The sequence below is a fragment of the Oryzias latipes genome, chromosome 1 (assembly GCF_002234675.1).
Source record: "Oryzias latipes chromosome 1, ASM223467v1".
Taxonomy (NCBI): Eukaryota; Metazoa; Chordata; class Actinopteri; order Beloniformes; family Adrianichthyidae; genus Oryzias; species Oryzias latipes.
The window spans coordinates 230,910-249,558 of NC_019859.2; the positions used below are offsets into that span (position 1 = coordinate 230,910).

The window sequence follows — 18,649 nt, forward strand, 5'->3', positions numbered from 1 at the left end:
AGCGTTGCCAGATTGGGCGGTTTTGGGTGTAAATTTGCGGTCAAAAATGCATAATTTGGGCGGTTTTAAGGTCGGTTCAGCGGGTTTTTTCCCACTCTTGAATATATAATAGCGGCCTACGTTAGGCCGTGTGGCTTTTGGAGTTCTACTGAAGCTCCGTGAACGGCAGATGGACCGGGCTCTGTCATCTAACCTGTTGTTGGGGGAGTGCAACGCCCCGCGTCTTAGAAATTGTGTTCATTAAAGCCTGACAGTGCAATCTCTCCACATTTGTCGTGTCAAGTGTTGGGGACCGCGTGCGTGTGTGACAGGAAGAGGAAGAGGGAGGGGAAGGAAAGGAGAGGAAAGGAGAGGAGCGCATGCAGGGACTGGGAGGGTGTGTGGGGGGGTGGGGGGTGTTGGGGACCGAGTGAGTGTGAGAGGAGGGGGCTGAAGAACGGAGAGGAGCGGAGCACGTGCAGCGACAGAGAGGGGTGTGAGTGCAGCACGGAGGAGTGTGCGTTAACATTGTGTAGCTTCTCTTGTAGAAAATCATGCTCCCTCCACAGCTCACTGTGACATTACTTTCTGTTAGGCAGTTAGCCGCTCAGCCCAGTGGAAATTTCAGAATAAAAGCACTTCTATTGCAGCTTTACTTCCGTTGTGAGTTAATGTGTTGTGAGTTATTGTGTTGTGTTGTGAGTTATTGTGTTGTGTTGTGAGTTATTGTGTTGTGTTGTGAGTTATTGTGTTGTGTTGTGAGTTATTGTGTTGTGTTGTGAGTTAATGTGTTGTGTTGTGAGTTATGTGTTGTGTTGTGAGTTATTGTGTTGTGTTGTGAGTTAATGTGTTGTGTTGTGAGTTAATGTGTTGTGTTGTGAGTTATTGTGTTGTGTTGTGAGTTAATGTGTTGTGTTGTGAGTTAATGTGTTGTGTTGTGAGTTATTGTGTTGTGTTGTGAGTTAATGTGTTGTGTTGTGAGTTAATGTGTTGTGTTGTGAGTTATTGTGTTGTGTGTAAAGTTAATGTGTTGTGTGTAAAGTTAATGTGTTGTGTGTAAAGTTAATGTGTTGTGTGTAAAGTTAATGTGTTGTGTGTAAAGTTAATGTGTTGTGTGTAAAGTTAATGTGTTGTGTTGTGACCCTTCTGGGCCACCGTAAATAACCCCTCTTGTTAAAGTAAAATATGTCCAACACAAGAGGCCCTCAGCTCTCATCTGTTTGCCTAGCTGTTAGACAGGACAAGTTTAAAAAAAAAAAAAAAAAAAAAGCTGCGGTTGCGCGCTGTGACCAGTAGGGGTCGACACCGCTGTGACTGTTTACATTGTTACGTAGAAAAAGAAGGGCTTACAATACGCATGCGCAGCGTCAGCGCAGGCTCCCGGGCTTCGTAGAGGTCCAGGTCTGGTCCAGGGTCATCAGGGTGAGATTCGGATGTTCCGGCTGGTCCAGTGGTGGCTCCGGCCCGTTCGCAGGTCGTCGTGCCTGCTGTTGGCGGCTCCATGGCGCGGGTTCAGCGGCTTTCCTCCCGGCTTTCCCGCCGCGCATGTCCGCAGCTCATTTCTGGATTTCTTCCGGCGGAGACACGGACACCTGCTGGTTCCGTCCAGTCCTGTCCGGCCCAGAGCTGACCCCAGCCTGCTGTTCGTTAACGCCGGTATGAACCAGGTCAGTTCGGGGCTTGTTCGGTTTTACTGTCACTAAAGGGTTTAGCGCATGCGCATATTGACGACCAGTACTAACCGCTACTCAGGTACAAATAAATGTGATCACGGAATGGACATTCATCAAATGACCCGTAGTCCCCAAGATGAAAGAAATGCAGTTCAGAATGAGAAACAATGATTATCCATCAGCAGAGACGCTGAGGAGAAGATTTGAGGTTGATCCGTGTGATTTCTGTCATACAGAAACAACCAGAAACGTTTCTTCATGTCAGAGATCCAAAGATTCTGGATCAGTAAGAAAATGAACAACATCCAATAATAATCAACATCCCATAATAATCATCATCAATTCCCAGAATAACATATTCTGTTCTCTAACAGTAAATTCTCTACAGAAACAACAACTTTAGTGAAAATCTTCCTGATTTTAGGAAAATATCATTTTCCTCCAAAAATGGAGCAAAGATGGTCTGAATGTTGTGTTTCTAAAATGAAGTCGGATTCTATTGATCCTCATTCATGTATTTTTGTAAATGTGTTTTTCCGGCTGTGTTTGTGTAATTGTAGCACAACAGTGAACAGCGTCTCTAACCTTTCCAATATGGCGGCCAAGTTTGCGTAGCAACAGGCTGTCTGGCGGCTCTAGCCTACACCTCAGCATAGAGAAATGCTTCCTTCCTCCAACGTTAAATCAAGGTGTTCTTACTCTGATACCCAAACCCAAAAAAGATGGACTTCTCATTGACAACTGGCGTCCCAACTGTCTGTTAAATAACGACTACAAGATTTCTGCATCTGTCTTTACAACAAGACTTAAATCTGTTCTAAACTCAGTTATTGCAGAGACACAATCAGGATTCATGCAGACAGACTCTCCAATAACATGGGTCTAGTTCTTGATATTCTAGATTCCTCACACCTGATCTCTGATGACAGTTGATTCTCTTTTTAGACTTTTACTAAGCGTTTGTCTCTGTTAACCATCATTTTATCTTCAGCTGTCTTCATAAATTTCTTCTATAATGCAGTTAAAACTCTGTATGCCCCCCCCCCCCAATTCAATCCTAATAGAGGAATCAGACTGGGGGGGGGGGGTCCTATTTCACCGTATCTTTTTCTTCTAGTTACTCAAACTCTTGCTGATTATATCAATATTCATAAATTAAATAAATTAAAAGGCGTCTCAGTTCTTAATAAAGAAATGTTAATGAGTCAGTTTGCTGATGACACGACTCTCTTCTTCAGAGACAGCAGTCAGGTTTCCTGATCTCTGAACCGTATCCAGTCTTTCTCTGATGTCTCAGGTAATAGAAACTGTAACATATTTAGGCATTATTATTTCCAAAAGTAGTTTAGAAAGATGCTCATTAAATTTCCCTCCCCCTAATTGATGAAGCCAAGAAACGTTTGAACCAAAGGCTTCAGAGAGACCAGAGTCTGAGGAAGGATTCACTCTCCACAGCAGAGAGGATTTCTAGACTGACTAATTCTGGACAATCAGACTCTGAAATCTATTGACCAAATGCTGCTAAACTTCATCTGGAAAAACCGGATTCATTATTTAAAAAATCTGTATTAATGAACTCCTATGAAAAAGGAGGCCTAGTTTTCTTGACTTTACTACTAAACTGGATCATATTTTAAAAATCCAAGGGAGCCGGTTTAGCTCGTGCTGGGTTACGGCGCCTTCCGTCCCTGAAACCAGGGTTCAAATCCGGGCTGCTCCTTATTCCCTTCTCTGCTTCTGTGCCGGTCCCAAGCCCGGATAAATCGAGAGGGTTGCGTCAGGAAGGGCATCCGGCATAAAACATTGCCAAGTTAACCATGCGACTCATCCTGAAGGAGAGGTTGTTTCACTGTGGCGACCCCTGATGGGAGAAGCCGAAGGAGAAAGAAGATATTTTAAAAATCCACTCTCCATTTGGAATATTTTCCCTCGTCACATGTTTTTCTAAAGTAGCTTTTCTCCATTTTCTTCTACTTTGTTATTATAATATCAAAATTCCAGTGAAAACCACAGAGGTCAATGACTCAGATATGAAGAATTTAACCTTAAATATAACCTGCTGTTCCTCCTAAAGAATACGCCATTGTTTCTGATGCTGTGAACTCTTTAAAATACTGTACTTGATGCAAATATTTCCTTCATGTCTCTAAGTGACACCACTTTTGGAAAATCTTGTTTCAACTAAATAACAAGATCATACGTGTTTCAGCTAAACGTCATTTCTGTTCCTCTGCTGTCTTCTATTGGAGGAAACGTCTTCCTGACTCGCTCTGGAAAACTGTTTGGACCTTGCATCAGAAATGATGAATCAATATCATGAGAGACGTCTACTACAGACTCCTACATAGAATCCATCCCATAATCAATACATGATCAGATAGAAGAAGACTATTGACCCCAACTGTCTTCTCTGTAAACAACAGAAATGCAATATTACTAAAACATTTAGGAAAGAATGTTCACGTTTTATAAATCATAAATATGACTCACAATGTCGGATGAAGTTTGAGTTTATCATATTTGGTCTACATGAAAATAAAATAAGATCAAACGTATAATTGGCAATAATCTAATTATAATATTTAGTAGGTTTAATATTCACAAATCAACATTTTCTTCATCACAAATATTTTCCCTGTAATAATTAAAGAATTAGAATCTTATTTGCTACTATTTCTAATGGCTTAAACAAAAACGGTATTTATGAAAACTGTCTTTGAACATTTTCAATGCATAGTAATCTGTTTCTGCAATATTTCTTTGTAATACATGTACCTGGCATTCTCATTGTTATGACTATTGTTCTCGTCATGCATTTTGGTTTTATTTGTTTTGAATAATACAGTGAAGAAAAACAAACTTCTCATTGTGTGACTTACACCATGTCAGGGTGACATCTGCTGGCCTTAACGGGTCACTGCAGGCTGCATGGACAGACTGAACCCACACTGTGTTGTTAGGCCAAAGCCACGTGCGTCTGGACAGGTCATCTCTGAACTCACCTCAGGTGTGTTCATCACAGGTGTTGGACAATAACCCCTGAAATCAAGTGTCTCAAAAACTGCAGACCAACCGGGTCAGAGTTCTTTAGAACTTCCTCGGTGTCTGGCTGCCTCCTATGCGCCTCGTCACAAGTTGCTAGATCCAGTTGTGGCTCCAGAGTGACGCCTGTCATGTTTTCAGTTCAAGCCAGTCTTCCTGGGGACCGTCGACCCCCGGAGCCAGATGGCGTCGTACCGCAGAGTGGTAAACAGCCAGAAGTGCGTCCGCGCTGGCGGCAAGCACAATGACCTGGAGGACGTGGGCAGAGACATCTACCACCACACCTTCTTTGAGATGCTGGGGAACTGGTCCTTTGGAGACTACTTTAAGGTGTCCCACGTCAGATTTGAGGTCACTTCCTGCATGTAGGATGGGGGGGGGGTTCATCCTGTGTCTGTTTGAATTCAGGTGGAGGCTTGTCAAATGGCGTGGAGCCTTCTCACTGAGCACTATGGGATTCCTGCTGACAGACTATATGTGTCGTACTTCGGGGGAGACGCTGCATCTGGGTTACCACCGGATGAGGAGACGCGAAACATCTGGCTGGACTTGGGGTGGGTGTCTTTCTGTCTGTGGTTAAGCTGGACCCGTTCTGGATTGACTGACCGGTTCTTCTTCAGGGTTTCTCCTGGTCGCATTCTGCCCTTTGGCCTGGAGGACAATTTCTGGGAGATGGGGGATTCTGGGCCTTGTGGGCCCTGCACAGAGATTCACTTTGACCACATGGGGGTCCGTGATGCTGCTTTCCTTGTTAACGCAGGCAGTCCAGATGTGGTGGAGATCTGGAACCTGGTCTTTATTCAGTACAACAGGTCAGCGTTAAATATTTGAAGTTCATTTTGGATCTTGATTTATGGAAACATCACATTTGACATGTTCACCCCTTAAAAACCTTTTCCATCCAACCTGTTTAAACCACCTCCGGCTGTCGGACTGTTTTAGTTCTCAGAACTGGGTTGTGTTTCAGGGAACCGGACCGCAGTCTCCGGTTGTTGCCGCGCTTCAGCGTGGATACCGGGATGGGACTGGAGAGACTGGTGAGCGTCCTGCAGGGCAAACGGTCCAACTACGACACAGACCTGTTTACACCACTGATGGACGCCATCCATCAGGTGCTCGCCATCGCTCAGTCCTCCACATCAAAGGCTGTATCGTCATGCTGAGACTGTGCGGTCTCTTCAGAGGTCCGGGGTGGGGCCATACACTGGCAGGACAGGTACTGAAGAGGGAAGCCAAGTGGACTTGGCCTACAGAGTCGTGGCCGACCACATTCGGACCCTATCCATTTGCATCGCTGACGGCATCCATCCGGGAATGTCTGGCGCAGAGTGAGTCTGCATTTAACCTGGAGCCATGTGACTTCCAACCGTACCTCCCCGACTGTGATGGTTGTTTAAATGTTTACTGTAAGGTTGGTGTTGAGGAGGATTCTTCGTCGGGCCGTTCGGTTCTGCATTCAGGTCCTGCAGGCTCCACAGGGAGCCCTGGCTAGCTTGGTCCCCACCATTACCCAACTTCTGGTAATGTTTCCTATCATACCACGGTTCTTGTTTGCCACTGTAGGAAGGGGTGTCTGGGCCAAAACACACCAACCACAACCAAAACTGTCTGCCTGATCGTTGTCTCTCTGCAAACAGGGGGATGCATATCCGGAGCTCAAACAGGAGGAGGATCGGGTGAGCAGCTGTTGCACGTGTCGGTGGTGTTACCGGAAGTTCCTGATCCTGGGCTTGTTGTGCAGATTGTGGACATTATCAACGAGAATGAGGCTCAGTTCCTGGCGTCCCTGCAGCAAGGCAGCCGGATCATCCAGAGAACCCTCAGCAAGAAGGACTGCAAACACAGTGGCTTCCCTGGTGAGTGCACAGCTGCTTAGCACAGACTGTGGTTGGATGATGTGGTTAGCTGTCATGGTTGGATGCTGTAGTTAGCTGTCATGGTTGGATGCTGTGGTTAGCTGTCATGGTTGGATGCTGTAGTTAGCTGTCATGGTTGGATGCTGTAGTTAGCTGTCATGGTTGGATGCTGTAGTTAGCTGTCATGGTTGGATGATGTGGTTAGCTGTCATGGTTGGATGCTGTAGTTAGCTGTCATGGTTGGATGCTGTAGTTAGCTGTCATGGTTGGATGCTGTAGTTAGCTGTCATGGTTGGATGCTGTAGTTAGCTGTCATGGTTGGATGCTGTAGTTAGCTGTCATGGTTGGATGATGTGGTTAGCTGTCATGGTTGGATGCTGTGGTTAGCTGTCATGGTTGGATGCTGTAGTTAGCTGTCATGGTTGGATGATGTGGTTAGCTGTCATGGTTGGATGATGTGGTTAGCTGTCATGGTTGGATGCTGTGGTTAGCTGTCATGGTTGGATGCTGTAGTTAGCTGTCATGGTTGGATGCTGTAGTTAGCTGTCATGGTTGGATGCTGTAGTTAGCTGTCATGGTTGGATGATGTGGTTAGCTGTCATGGTTGGATGATGTGGTTAGCTGTCATGGTTGGATGCTGTAGTTAGCTGTCATGGTTGGATGCTGTAGTTAGCTGTCATGGTTGGATGCTGTAGTTAGCTGTCATGGTTGGATGCTGTAGTTAGCTGTCATGGTTGGATGCTGTAGTTAGCTGTCATGGTTGGATGATGTGGTTAGCTGTCATGGTTGGATGCTGTAGTTAGCTGTCATGGTTGGATGCTGTAGTTAGCTGTCATGGTTGGATGCTGTAGTTAGCTGTCATGGTTGGATGATGTGGTTAGCTGTCATGGTTGGATGCTGTAGTTAGCTGTCATGGTTGGATGATGTGGTTAGCTGTCATGGTTGGATGCTGTAGTTAGCTGTCATGGTTGGATGATGTGGTTAGCTGTCATGGTTGGATGCTGTAGTTAGCTGTCATGGTTGGATGCTGTAGTTAGCTGTCATGGTTGGATGATGTGGTTAGCTGTCATGGTTGGATGCTGTAGTTAGCTGTCATGGTTGGATGATGTGGTTAGCTGTCATGGTTGGATGCTGTAGTTAGCTGTCATGGTTGGATGCTGTAGTTAGCTGTCATGGTTGGATGCTGTAGTTAGCTGTCATGGTTGGATGCTGTAGTTAGCTGTCATGGTTGGATGCTGTAGTTAGCTGTCATGGTTGGATGCTGTAGTTAGCTGTCATGGTTGGATGCTGTAGTTAGCTGTCATGGTTGGATGCTGTAGTTAGCTGTCATGGTTGGATGATGTGGTTAGCTGTCATGGTTGGATGCTGTAGTTAGCTGTCATGGTTGGATGCTGTAGTTAGCTGTCATGGTTGGATGCTGTAGTTAGCTGTCATGGTTGGATGATGTGGTTAGCTGTCATGGTTGGATGCTGTAGTTAGCTGTCATGGTTGGATGCTGTAGTTAGCTGTCATGGTTGGATGCTGTAGTTAGCTGTCATGGTTGGATGATGTGGTTAGCTGTCATGGTTGGATGCTGTAGTTAGCTGTCATGGTTGGATGCTGTAGTTAGCTGTCATGGTTGGATGCTGTAGTTAGCTGTCATGGTTGGATGCTGTAGTTAGCTGTCATGGTTGGATGATGTGGTTAGCTGTCATGGTTGGATGCTGTAGTTAGCTGTCATGGTTGGATGCTGTAGTTAGCTGTCATGGTTGGATGATGTGGTTAGCTGTCATGGTTGGATGCTGTAGTTAGCTGTCATGGTTGGATGCTGTAGTTAGCTGTCATGGTTGGATGCTGTGGTTAGCTGTCATGGTTGGATGCTGTAGTTAGCTGTCATGGTTGGATGCTGTGGTTAGCTGTCATGGTTGGATGCTGTGGTTAGCTGTCATGGTTGGATGCTGTAGTTAGCTGTCATGGTTGGATGATGTGGTTAGCTGTCATGGTTGGATGATGTGGTTAGCTGTCATGGTTGGATGACGTGGTTAGCTGTCATGGTTGGATGATGTGGTTAGCTGTCATGGTTGGATGCTGTAGTTAGCTGTCATGGTTGGATGCTGTAGTTAGCTGTCATGGTTGGATGCTGTGGTTAGCTGTCATGGTTGGATGCTGTAGTTAGCTGTCATGGTTGGATGCTGTGGTTAGCTGTCATGGTTGGATGATGTGGTTAGCTGTCATGGTTGGATGATGTGGTTAGCTGTCATGGTTGGATGATGTGGTTAGCTGTCATGGTTGGATGCTGTAGTTAGCTGTCATGGTTGGATGCTGTGGTTAGCTGTCATGGTTGGATGCTGTAGTTAGCTGTCAGGGTTGGATGATGCGGTTGACTGTCATGGTTGGATGATGCGGTTGTCTGTTGGCGTTGGATGTTGCATTTGGATGCTGTGGTTGGTCTTTAGTGGTTTGATTATCTTTGATGTTTTCTGGGGCGGGGGCTCTGTTCTAGCTTCATTGGCGTGGACCTTGCACCGGGACCTGGGTTTTCCTCTGGACCTGGTAGACATGATGCTGGAGGAGAGGGGTGTCCAGGTGAACCGGCAGGATCTGGACCGACTTCTCTTAGAGAACCAGAAGGTGACGTCTCATTTCCTGCAGATTCCCCACCTGGATGTGTGAACATTCTCTGCATTTGACCGTCCTATGGAGGGGCAGTGAATGTGGGGGTGGCGACCTTGGATTTGAATCCACAACCTGGCGGTTGACACTCTACCACTAGGTCATGGCGCTGGTTGCTCTTGGTGCTCTTGATACCATGTTACACCTGTCCCCTGGAGGAACATGTTCCTCATGTTCTTGCTGCAGCGTTTGCATGGGTGAAGTTCGCTCTCCACCGCCATCAGGCTAGTAATGGGCTGTTGGAATGACGGTTCTTAATGGGAAATCCGGACTCTGGGACAAAAGTCTGTGTCCTTGACTTTTCCCTGCAGTCAGAACCTGGAGAACGAGACCTTTTGAGCACTAAATGTCAATAGTCTTCACCTGTAAACACTTTTCTACCTTCATCAAGGCCCAAAGCGCGTCACAGTCCCATTCACACTGATGGCGCCAACTTTAACCACCAGGAACCATGTGGGGTTCAGTGTCTTCCCCGAGGACACTTGTATAGGGGTTGGATTGGGGGGTTAAGCCACTAAATGGGTCCATAGCGTGGCTGTGTCTGCAGCTCACTGCTCCCCCAGGGGATGGGTCAAATGTGGACAACAAATCTCGCACACATAGGTGTGTGACAGATAGTGGGACTTTAACTTTAATATGGGGTCCAAGGCAGGAATGGAACCTGCAACCTTCTGATCAAAAGTTGGCCGCTCTACCTCAGCACCACTGCCGGTTCTGTGGCCGTTATCCTGCTTGTTTTCCAACTAACCTAGCCGTCGGCGCTCACTATTGGCAAACTCACCTGATCCAAGTAATGAGGAGTGTGGCAGACAGAGGCTTCTGAAGAACCAGAGACCAGCCATTGGACCCTGTGACGGACATGTCTGTTTTTGGCCTGAAGAAGGCGTGCAGTTTTAAGATGTCATTGATGATGTCCCATACCTGTCTCAGGTGGCATCTGAGAAACGGGCGGGTCTTTGGTCCCATGTGATGTTGGACCTCCACATCCTGGCGGAACTGCAGCGCCTTAAGGTTCCTCACACCGACGACAGCCTCAAATACCAGTATGGGTTAGAGAAAGACCGTTACGGTACACTTTGACTTTCACAAGTATCTCACCTGACTCTCCTCTGCTGGTTTAAAACCTTAAAAAACTCTCCCCCAGTTTTCCCAGCATGCAGTGCGACCGTCTTGGCCCTGTGCAATGGTCAGACTCTGGTGCAGGAAGTCTCTGAGGGTCAACGCTGTGCAGTCATCCTAGATCGAACCTGCTTCTACTCTGAGCAGGGGGGGCAGTCACATGACCGGGGGTACCTGACCTGCAGTCGGCTGCAGGTTTGCTGAGCTGCTCACCCAGGAAGAGCATGGAGGTAACGCCTCAGGTGTGTATTCCTCCATGGTGTGTGTCTTCCAGGATGTGGTGTTTCCCGTGGACGGGTTGCTTCAGGTTGGGGGGTACGTGGTTCACCAGGTCACAGCGACTGACCGCCTAAAGACAGGAGACCAAGTTCAGCTGCACCTTGACCAAGTAAGAAAGTTTTGATCAGGACCAAAGTTCCCAGTGAAGACATTGGAAAAGAACCTCACCGCCTTCTCCCCTCCCCCCAGGCCCACCGACTGTCCTGCATGGTCAAGCACACAGCAACCCACATCCTGAACTTTGCTCTAAGGAAGGTTCTGGGTCCGTCGGTCCACCAGCGAGGCTCTCACGTGTCAGCTGATCGGCTGCGCTTTGATTTCAGTGTCAAGGTGAGGACATGGTAGTAGAAGAACCTGCCGGTACCACAGAGGTGCACGTTCTTACACCTGTTGCTCTTTGGTAGGGTTCTCTCAGCATCCCGCAGCTGCAACAGGTGGAAAGGTGTGTTCATGACATTGTGACAGCCAATCAGATGGTCCACACCATGGAGCTTCCTATGCAGAGAGCCAAGAGCATCAGAGGACTGAGGACCGTGGACGAGGCGAGTGGACCCCGCCGCAGTGACTCACCTGTCTCGGAGGACACGCTGACCGGACCATTCCCTGCTTCGCGCCTCTGCAGGTGTATCCAGACCCGGTCCGGGTGGTCTCTCTGCACGTTCCGGTCTCTGAGCTGCTGGACTCGCCGCCTGACAAAGACACGTCTGTGGAGCTCTGCTGTGGAACGTGAGACTGGATTTATTGACTTACCTGTCCTGCTGGTGCTCAGGTTTGATCATGTCAGAGTCATCAACCACATACCTGAACAGGTGTGTCACAGGCGTGTTATAGTAAAGAAACGTGTCGATTTAACTGTACTAATCAGGACCAAAAAGACCCGCCCACTCCCAGGTGATGCTCAGCCTCTTCAACCCGTTTAAATGTTCCTTAAACCTGTTCCTTATTTTAAAACAGTAGTTTAAAATATTCATTTTTAATCATGTTGAATATCATTATTAATATTTTATTATAATGCACGGTGGTGCAGTGGTTAGCACTCTTGCCTCACAGCAAGAAGGTCCCCGGTTCAAGTCCCGGCTGGGGGACATTAAGCAGAACATCAATGGGGGACCTTTCTGTGTGGAGTTAGCATGTTCTCCCCGTGCATGCTGCAAACATGCTTCCCAGGTTAATTGGTTAATCTAAATTGTCCCTAGGTGTGAGTGTCAGTGTGAATGGGTGTGTGATTGGGGACATTCTACCCTGCAACAGACTGGCGAACTGTCCAGGGCGTCCCCTGCCTTCGCCCACAAGTGGCCGGGATAGGCTCCAGCAGCCCCGTTACCCCGTAAGGGAAAAGCGGAATAGAAAATGAATGAATATTATTATAATTCTATGGATTTTTTTCAGAAACTCCGATTTCAAAATCAATATTTTACAAAGTACTTTGTTTTTATTTTCCATTGCTGTTAAAAGGACTTATTTATTGGTCCCTTTGCCTGTGCTGGGGGGGGTTGGCGGGGGCCCTGCTTGGGGGGGGGGGCAGCGGGGCTGGATGGGCTGCCCGTTTACACCTGGGGCTGGGATCAGCCCTTCCCTGGCTCTGGGATGGGACGGGACAGGACAACCCTCTTGGGACCCCCAGTCGCTCCGGGGGGTCATCCGCTTCGGCTGGGGTGGGGTGGGATGGGGGGCTTGTCGGCCCTGTCCTGTGGGGGGGGCGTTCTGGGGGGGAAGGGGACCCCACTATTGGTACGGGACCTTGGGGGGTTGACGGGTCGGGGTCTCCGCTGAGGCAATCGGCGGTTGCCCCGGCCGATTGGCTGCCTCGGTCCCGTCGAGGCCTGACCGGAGCTCTTCTAGGGCCGGCGCTTGGGGGTGGGGGCCTGGGCTTGCTCCGGGGGGCCGGCGCTTTCTGGCTCCTCTCTCTCTGTGTGGGGTGGGTGGTGCTGGGCCGGGGGTATCGGCGCCTCCGGGGATGGGGCCCCTGGTCTGGGGTCCCTGGTCTGGGGGGGCCGGGCCCCTATGCTGGGGGCTGGGGGGGGGGGGGGGGGGGGCTGGGGGACGGCTGTTTGACCACCGGGGGACAGTCTACCAGCTGTCCCCAACTTACTCCTTTTCTCATATAACCTCATATTAGGGTGAGGGGGTGGGGGGCTTGGCCTGCGATGCGCTTGGGGGGGGGGGCTACTTGGCAGTGGTCCCCCCGTCCCATGGTTGCTGTATGGAGTGGGCCCCCCCTCTTTCGGTTTTATTTGCACCATAGACATTTAGGGCCCTTGTTTAACTGAGTTTTCCGACTTCCTATCGACTATTGTCTTAGATTCTGATCAAATTATAATATTAGGGGATTTTAATATTCATGTTGATGACCCCAGTGACTGTCTAGGAAAGGCTTTTGCAGCTTTATTAGATGATGTTGGTTTCACCCAAAGTGTGAATGAACCCACTCACTGTCATAAGCACACCCTGGACCTTGTTCTAACCCATGGTATAGAGATCAGCCAGCTGAGTGTCCTTCCTCTTAACCCCATCATTTCTGATCACTTTATGATTACCTTCCAGTTTACACTGGAACATCCTTCTGCCCCAGTGAATAAGAAACAGCTTAGAAGAACCTTAACTGACCGTTCTGTGTCTGAGTTTAAACACACAGTTCAGCCAGTACTTAGTGATATTCTGAGAAAATACTCTGAGTCCAGCTCCCATAGTATCAGTCCTAGTATAAATGACCATTTTGTTAATGATGCCTTACAAGCCCTCAGGAGTACACTCGATGTTGTTGCCCCCCTGAAACCTAAGTTCGTTAGACAAAACCGAGTAGCACCGTGGTTTAACGCTGAAACTCGTTCTCTTAAACAAGAAACCCGTAAGTTGGAAAGAGAATGGCGCCGCTCCGGTTCAGAGCAGTCTCTGGATATCTGGAAACATAGCCTATTAAATTATAAAAAAGCTCTGCGTAGAGCTAGAAGCCAGTACTATTCAACCTTAATATCAGAGAATGGAAACAACCCAAGATTTCAACCCAAGACTATTGACAAGATTAACGCTGAAAAGGAGCTAGCCCCTGCCTTGCTCCTCCCTGGACCAACCGTGGGCCGGGTGGGTGGCTGCCTGGATTGCGGAGCGGGTCTCCCTTGGGGGAGTCCTGGCTCGTACCTGGGGTTGGGGCGGGGGGATGGGCTGCTCATCTGGGGCTGTGGGCGCCCTACTCGGGTGGGGCCCTGGGTTGGGCTCTCCCGGCGCGGCGGGGGGGCTGCTCTCCTGGTTGGGCTGGGGCGGCGCTCCCTTTCCCTCCGTGCTTCCCTGCTCTCTGGCTCCCTGGGGCCTCACGGTGGTCCTGCTGGCCCGGGCCTGGGTGGCGGACTGGGTCGCCCGGGGGGCAGTTGTTCCCTGCCTGCTGCCATGTGGCGTTGGGGGGTTCCGGCTGCCGCTGCTGCTGCGGCTGGGGTCTTGGTGTGGGGATGGCTGAGCACTCTCCCTCCTTCTTTTCACATTCCACCATCCATTTTAGAAGAACATAAACACTCACTTGAGCACAGGTGTTAGCTCACCTTTGCACTAACAGTTTGCGTGATAGAATGAATGAAATATTACACACTAGTTGGTTTTAAGGCATAAGTATGCGTTTGTGAACACTATCTGTTTTGTGTGCATGTTGACATGTGGACATTTTTTTCAGCCAGCAGGTGTGTTGATAACATTTGAGTGTGTGTGGACAGGCCCCGCCCTTTATGTACTACATCTGAACCTTACCGTAATGATAAACAACCAGTAAACTTGTTGCTTTATGCTGCTTCATGGTCTTACCCCCCCCCCCCCCCCCCCCCCCCCCCCCTCTAACATCCCTCTCTCTTCTTCCCTTCTTTCATTTTCCGTCCGGTCCAACACCAAAGATTTACAAACATGATTGAAATTAATAAAGTTTGGCCTCACTTCCAAAAGGGGTTTATTCAGACATACCTTTGGTTTGTCTGTAGATTAATAACCCCTCTTGTTAAAGTAAAATATGTCCAACACAAGAGGCCCTCAGCTCTCATCTGTCTGCCCAGCTGTTGGACAGGACAAGTTAAAAAAAAAAGGACTTATTTATTTCATGATGAACCTTTTCAGCAGAATGAGCTGGTCTGTCAATCAGTGAAAGTGGGCGGGATCTAAACGCACATCGGCTGATCCCTGGAAATCCACTCGTATTCCTAGATACCTGCTCTGCGGTGTGCCAGTTAGAAAGATGACGTATTTCAGCGACAACAGCTGATCAAATGGAGACCGTCTGCAGACTGACGGCAGCGTCTGTCCGCAGACTGCAGACGGTTAAAGCCAGTAAGTTTGTTTCTCAGGTCTGACACAGGTGTGTTCTGGGTAAAGTGAGTTTATCAGGTGAGACACAGGTGTGTTCTGGGTAAAGTGGCTTTCTCAGGTGTGTTGCCTCTTCCTTCAGCCACCTCCTGCGGACCGGTGCCATTGAGGACCTGGTGATTGTCTCAGAAAAGCAGATGGTGAAGGGAATCAGCCGGGTGGTGGCCGTGACGGGACGCGATGCAGCACAGGTGAGTCTGTGGGGTCACATGACCAGACCTTCTCTAGAGTGGGTGGTCTAAAGAAAGCAGCTTTACAGGCTCGGGAGGCGGGTCAGGCTTTGTCCCAGGAAGTTGACTCCTTGTCAGCACGATTGTCAGGCTCCTCCCCATCCAGCATTGACTCCGCCCAGCGACTCTCCAAAGAGGCCAGCATCCTTTCTGATGTAGGTGATGATGCACTGCAGCACGTGTGAGAAGCATGTTGGGTGTGGTTTAACCCTCAGCTGTGTCTGACAGGCTGTAGACAACACTCCCATCCCCCAGTGGCAGCGGCGGGAACTGCAGGATCGCCTGAAGACGCTGCTGAGGACCAGCAACTCCGCCATCAGGAAAATGGAGCTCAGAGAGGTGAGCGTCGCGGCGAGACACCTGAGGTGAAGCTGAAGCACCTGTGAATCCACACCTTCTCCCATCATGCCCTGCTCAGGCGGCGCAGAAGGCTCAGGCCATTCTGGAGAAGAATGGCAGGAAGACGCTGCTGGTGGACTTCGTGGAGGCAGAGTCATTATCGGTGGGTGAGGTGGAAATTTTTTATTATTATTTTTATTCTACTGTAGTAGGGAGACTCCGCCCCCACCAGACACTTTGGGTTGGGATGACCATCAGCTGCCCTCCTGAAGTCATGTGTTCCCGTTCCCGTCCAGTTCTCTGCTTTAAAGCCAAAGCGGCTCCACCGCCGCCTCACGACGGGATCATCCAACACTGGACCGAGTTCTGTTTTTGATTCAGAGTCCAATTGACCGTCTGAAGGAACCGGGTTCTTTTATCTAAACCAGTTCCAACCTTTATCCTCATTCAGCAGCTGGATCTGTTTGTCAGAACCGGGTTCTGATCCAGCTGATCTACATTAGGGGGGATGTGGTCCAGCAGCTGATCCGGTTTTGGTTCATCTTTCAGGTTCTGGTGAAGACGGTAAACCAGCTGAGCTCAGCCGCTCCGTTTAGTCATGTGATGCTACTCACTCGCCATGCCCATTCAGGGAAGGTCCTGTGTGCGTGTCAGGTTCCCAAGGTAGTCCCGCCCCCTTCCTCGATCTCACAGGGTATGGCTGCTGCTGATTGGACAACTGCTGACAACTCCCTTCTTTGCAGGACTCGCCGACCTTGGCGGCTTCTGATTGGGCGGTGGCTGTGTGTGGTTATCTCGGGGGGAGCGCTGGGGGCTCCACCCTGGTTGCCAAGGGAACAGGGACCAGTGATGACATCACAGAAGCCCTGAGATGGGCGGAAGACTTTGTGGCCCAGAAAAGACGGCGTTGATGTCCGAAACAAGGCTCCGCCCACAGACGCTCCTTTGATCTAACATACATAAAAACCGAAGCGTTTTGGTCTTGACCTCAGAATAACTGGGTTTCTTCAGGACCCGGACCAGAACACAGACTGGTCTGGTCCGACTTCCACAGAACATGGAAACATTGATGCTCTGCAGCAGAAACACGGAAGAAAACGAGCCAGAACCCGGGTCTGGATCCAAAACCTTTAGATCCGGGTCTGGGTCCTAACCTTTAGATCCGGGTCTGGGTCCTAACCTTTAGATCCGGGTCTGGGTCCTAACCTTTAGATCCGGGTCTGGGTCATAACCTTTAGATCCGGGTCTGGATCCAAAACCTTTAGATCCGGGTCTGGGTCCTAACCTTTAGATCCGGGTCTGGGTCCTAACCTTTAGATCCGGGTCTGGGTCCTAACCTTTAGATCCGGGTCTGGGTCATAACCTTTAGATCCGGGTCTGGATCCAAAAACTTTAGATCCGGGTCTGGGTCCTAACATTTAGATCCGGGTCTGAGTCATAACCTTTAGATCCGGGTCTGGGTCCTAACCTTTAGATCCGGGTCTGGGTCCTAACCTTTAGATCCGGGTCTGGGTCCTAACCTTTAGATCCGGGTCTGGGTCCTAACCTTTAGATCCGGGTCTGGGTCCTAACCTTTAGATCCGGGTCTGGGTCCTAACCTTTAGATCCGGGTCTGGGTCCTAACCTTTAGATCCGGGTCTGGATCCAAAACCTTTAGATCCGGGTCTGGGTCCTAACCTTTAGATCCGGGTCTGGGTCCTAACCTTTAGATCCGGGTCTGGGTCTTAACCTTTATATCTGGGTCTGGGTCCTAACCTTTAGATCCGGGTCTGGGTCCTAACCTTTAGATCCGGGTCTGGGTCCTAACCTTTAGATCCGGGTCTGGGTCCTAACCTTTAGATCCGGGTCTGGATCCAAAACCTTTAGATCCGGGTCTGGGTCCTAACCTTTAGATCCGGGTCTGGGTCTTAACCTTTAGATCCGGGTCTGGGTCCTAACCTTTAGATCCGGGTCTGGGTCCTAACCTTTAGATCCGGGTCTGGGTCTTAACCTTAAGATCCGGGTCTGGGTCCTGACCTTTAGATCCGGGTCTGGGTCTTAACCTTAAGATCCGGGTCTGGGTCCTAACCTTTAGATCCGGGTCTGGGTCTTAACCTTAAGATCCGGGTCTGGGTACTAACCTTTAGATCCGGGTCTGGGTCCTAACCTTTAGATCCGGGTCTGGGTCTTAACCTTTATATCTGGGTCTGGGTCCTAACCTTTAGATCCGGGTCTGGGTCCTAACCTTTAGATCCGGGTCTGGGTCCTAACCTTTAGATCCGGGTCTGGGTCCTAACCTTTAGATCCGGGTCTGGGTCCTAACCTTTAGATCCGGGTCTGGATCCAAAACCTTTAGATCCGGGTCTGGGTCTTAACCTTAAGATCCGGGTCTGGGTCCTAACCTTTAGATCCGGGTCTGGGTCTTAACCTTAAGATCCGGGTCTGGGTACTAACCTTTAGATCCGGGTCTGGGTCCTAACCTTTAGATCCGGGTCTGGGTCTTAACCTTTATATCTGGGTCTGGGTCCCAACCTTTAGATCCGGGTCTGGGTCCTAACCTTTATATCTGGTTCTGGGTTGTTTTCCTTATTCTTAGCTCAGAGTTCGTTGAACCCCATTTTCCCCGGGGGTCCCTTAAAGGAGTAAAAGAACCGAGGACCACACTGGACCTGAAGCAGAACCCGGTGGTGCAGTCGATCAGAACCCTGGGAGCTTGGACCTGGTCTTTGTCAGACGGGTCCATTTCTGGCGGTTTGGTGTCTGAAGGTTCTGAAGGAGCAGTTTGAAGCTGTGTCCTTCAGAACCTTCATGGATGGGAAAGTGTGGCCCCCACCCTAAAGGACAGGTTTTAAATCTTCCTCCACGGTGAAGTTCAGGATAAATGTCTTTTGTTTTCAGTCTCTGTGACAAATTAAAGGGATTTTATTATAATTCAGTTTTTTGTCGTCACTCAGATTGGACTTGAGGTTTTTCTGTAAACGACTTCTTCGTCTTTTACAACAAACTCTGGAATGAAAAACGGTTTTTGTTTCTGTGGGAACGAGACCTGGACGCTCCACGCTTTGAAGGTGCGCTCTGACTGGCTGACTGCAGCAGCTCTGCGCTGTGATTGGTCCATTCTCTCTCAGGTCAAAGCGAAGTGTGGCTCGGGATGAAAAAGCTT

General features: G+C 49.2%; 1 protein-coding gene across 5 annotated transcripts; it reads left to right on the forward strand.

Moving 5' to 3' along the window:
• The first annotated feature begins 1,308 nt into the window (after nt 1-1,308).
• Nucleotides 1,309-18,417, forward strand: aars2 (alanyl-tRNA synthetase 2, mitochondrial). 5 transcript variants are annotated; one of them, XM_023953522.1, is made up of 23 exons: nt 1,584-1,646; nt 4,542-4,659; nt 4,836-5,024; nt 5,103-5,248; nt 5,315-5,506; nt 5,662-5,806; nt 5,877-6,022; nt 6,106-6,214; nt 6,332-6,370; nt 6,436-6,550; nt 9,033-9,160; nt 10,133-10,271; nt 10,347-10,516; nt 10,596-10,709; nt 10,790-10,930; nt 11,005-11,142; nt 11,223-11,326; nt 15,021-15,129; nt 15,198-15,323; nt 15,397-15,507; nt 15,587-15,670; nt 16,057-16,170; nt 16,251-18,417. In XM_023953522.1, the coding sequence occupies exons 3-23, from the start codon at nt 4,878-4,880 to the stop codon at nt 16,416-16,418; spliced, it is 2,685 nt and encodes an 894-aa protein (XP_023809290.1). In that variant the 5' UTR covers nt 1,584-1,646; nt 4,542-4,659; nt 4,836-4,877; the 3' UTR covers nt 16,419-18,417. The 5 variants fall into 5 exon arrangements, 4 of the variants coding, with proteins under 4 accessions (XP_023809300.1, XP_023809289.1, XP_023809290.1 ...); XM_023953521.1 differs by lacking the exon at nt 4,542-4,659 and having other exon boundaries at nt 1,315-1,646; XM_023953525.1 differs by lacking the exons at nt 1,584-1,646; nt 4,542-4,659 and having other exon boundaries at nt 4,839-5,024; nt 5,662-5,731; nt 5,807-6,022.
• The last annotated feature ends 232 nt before the right edge of the window (nt 18,418-18,649 follow it).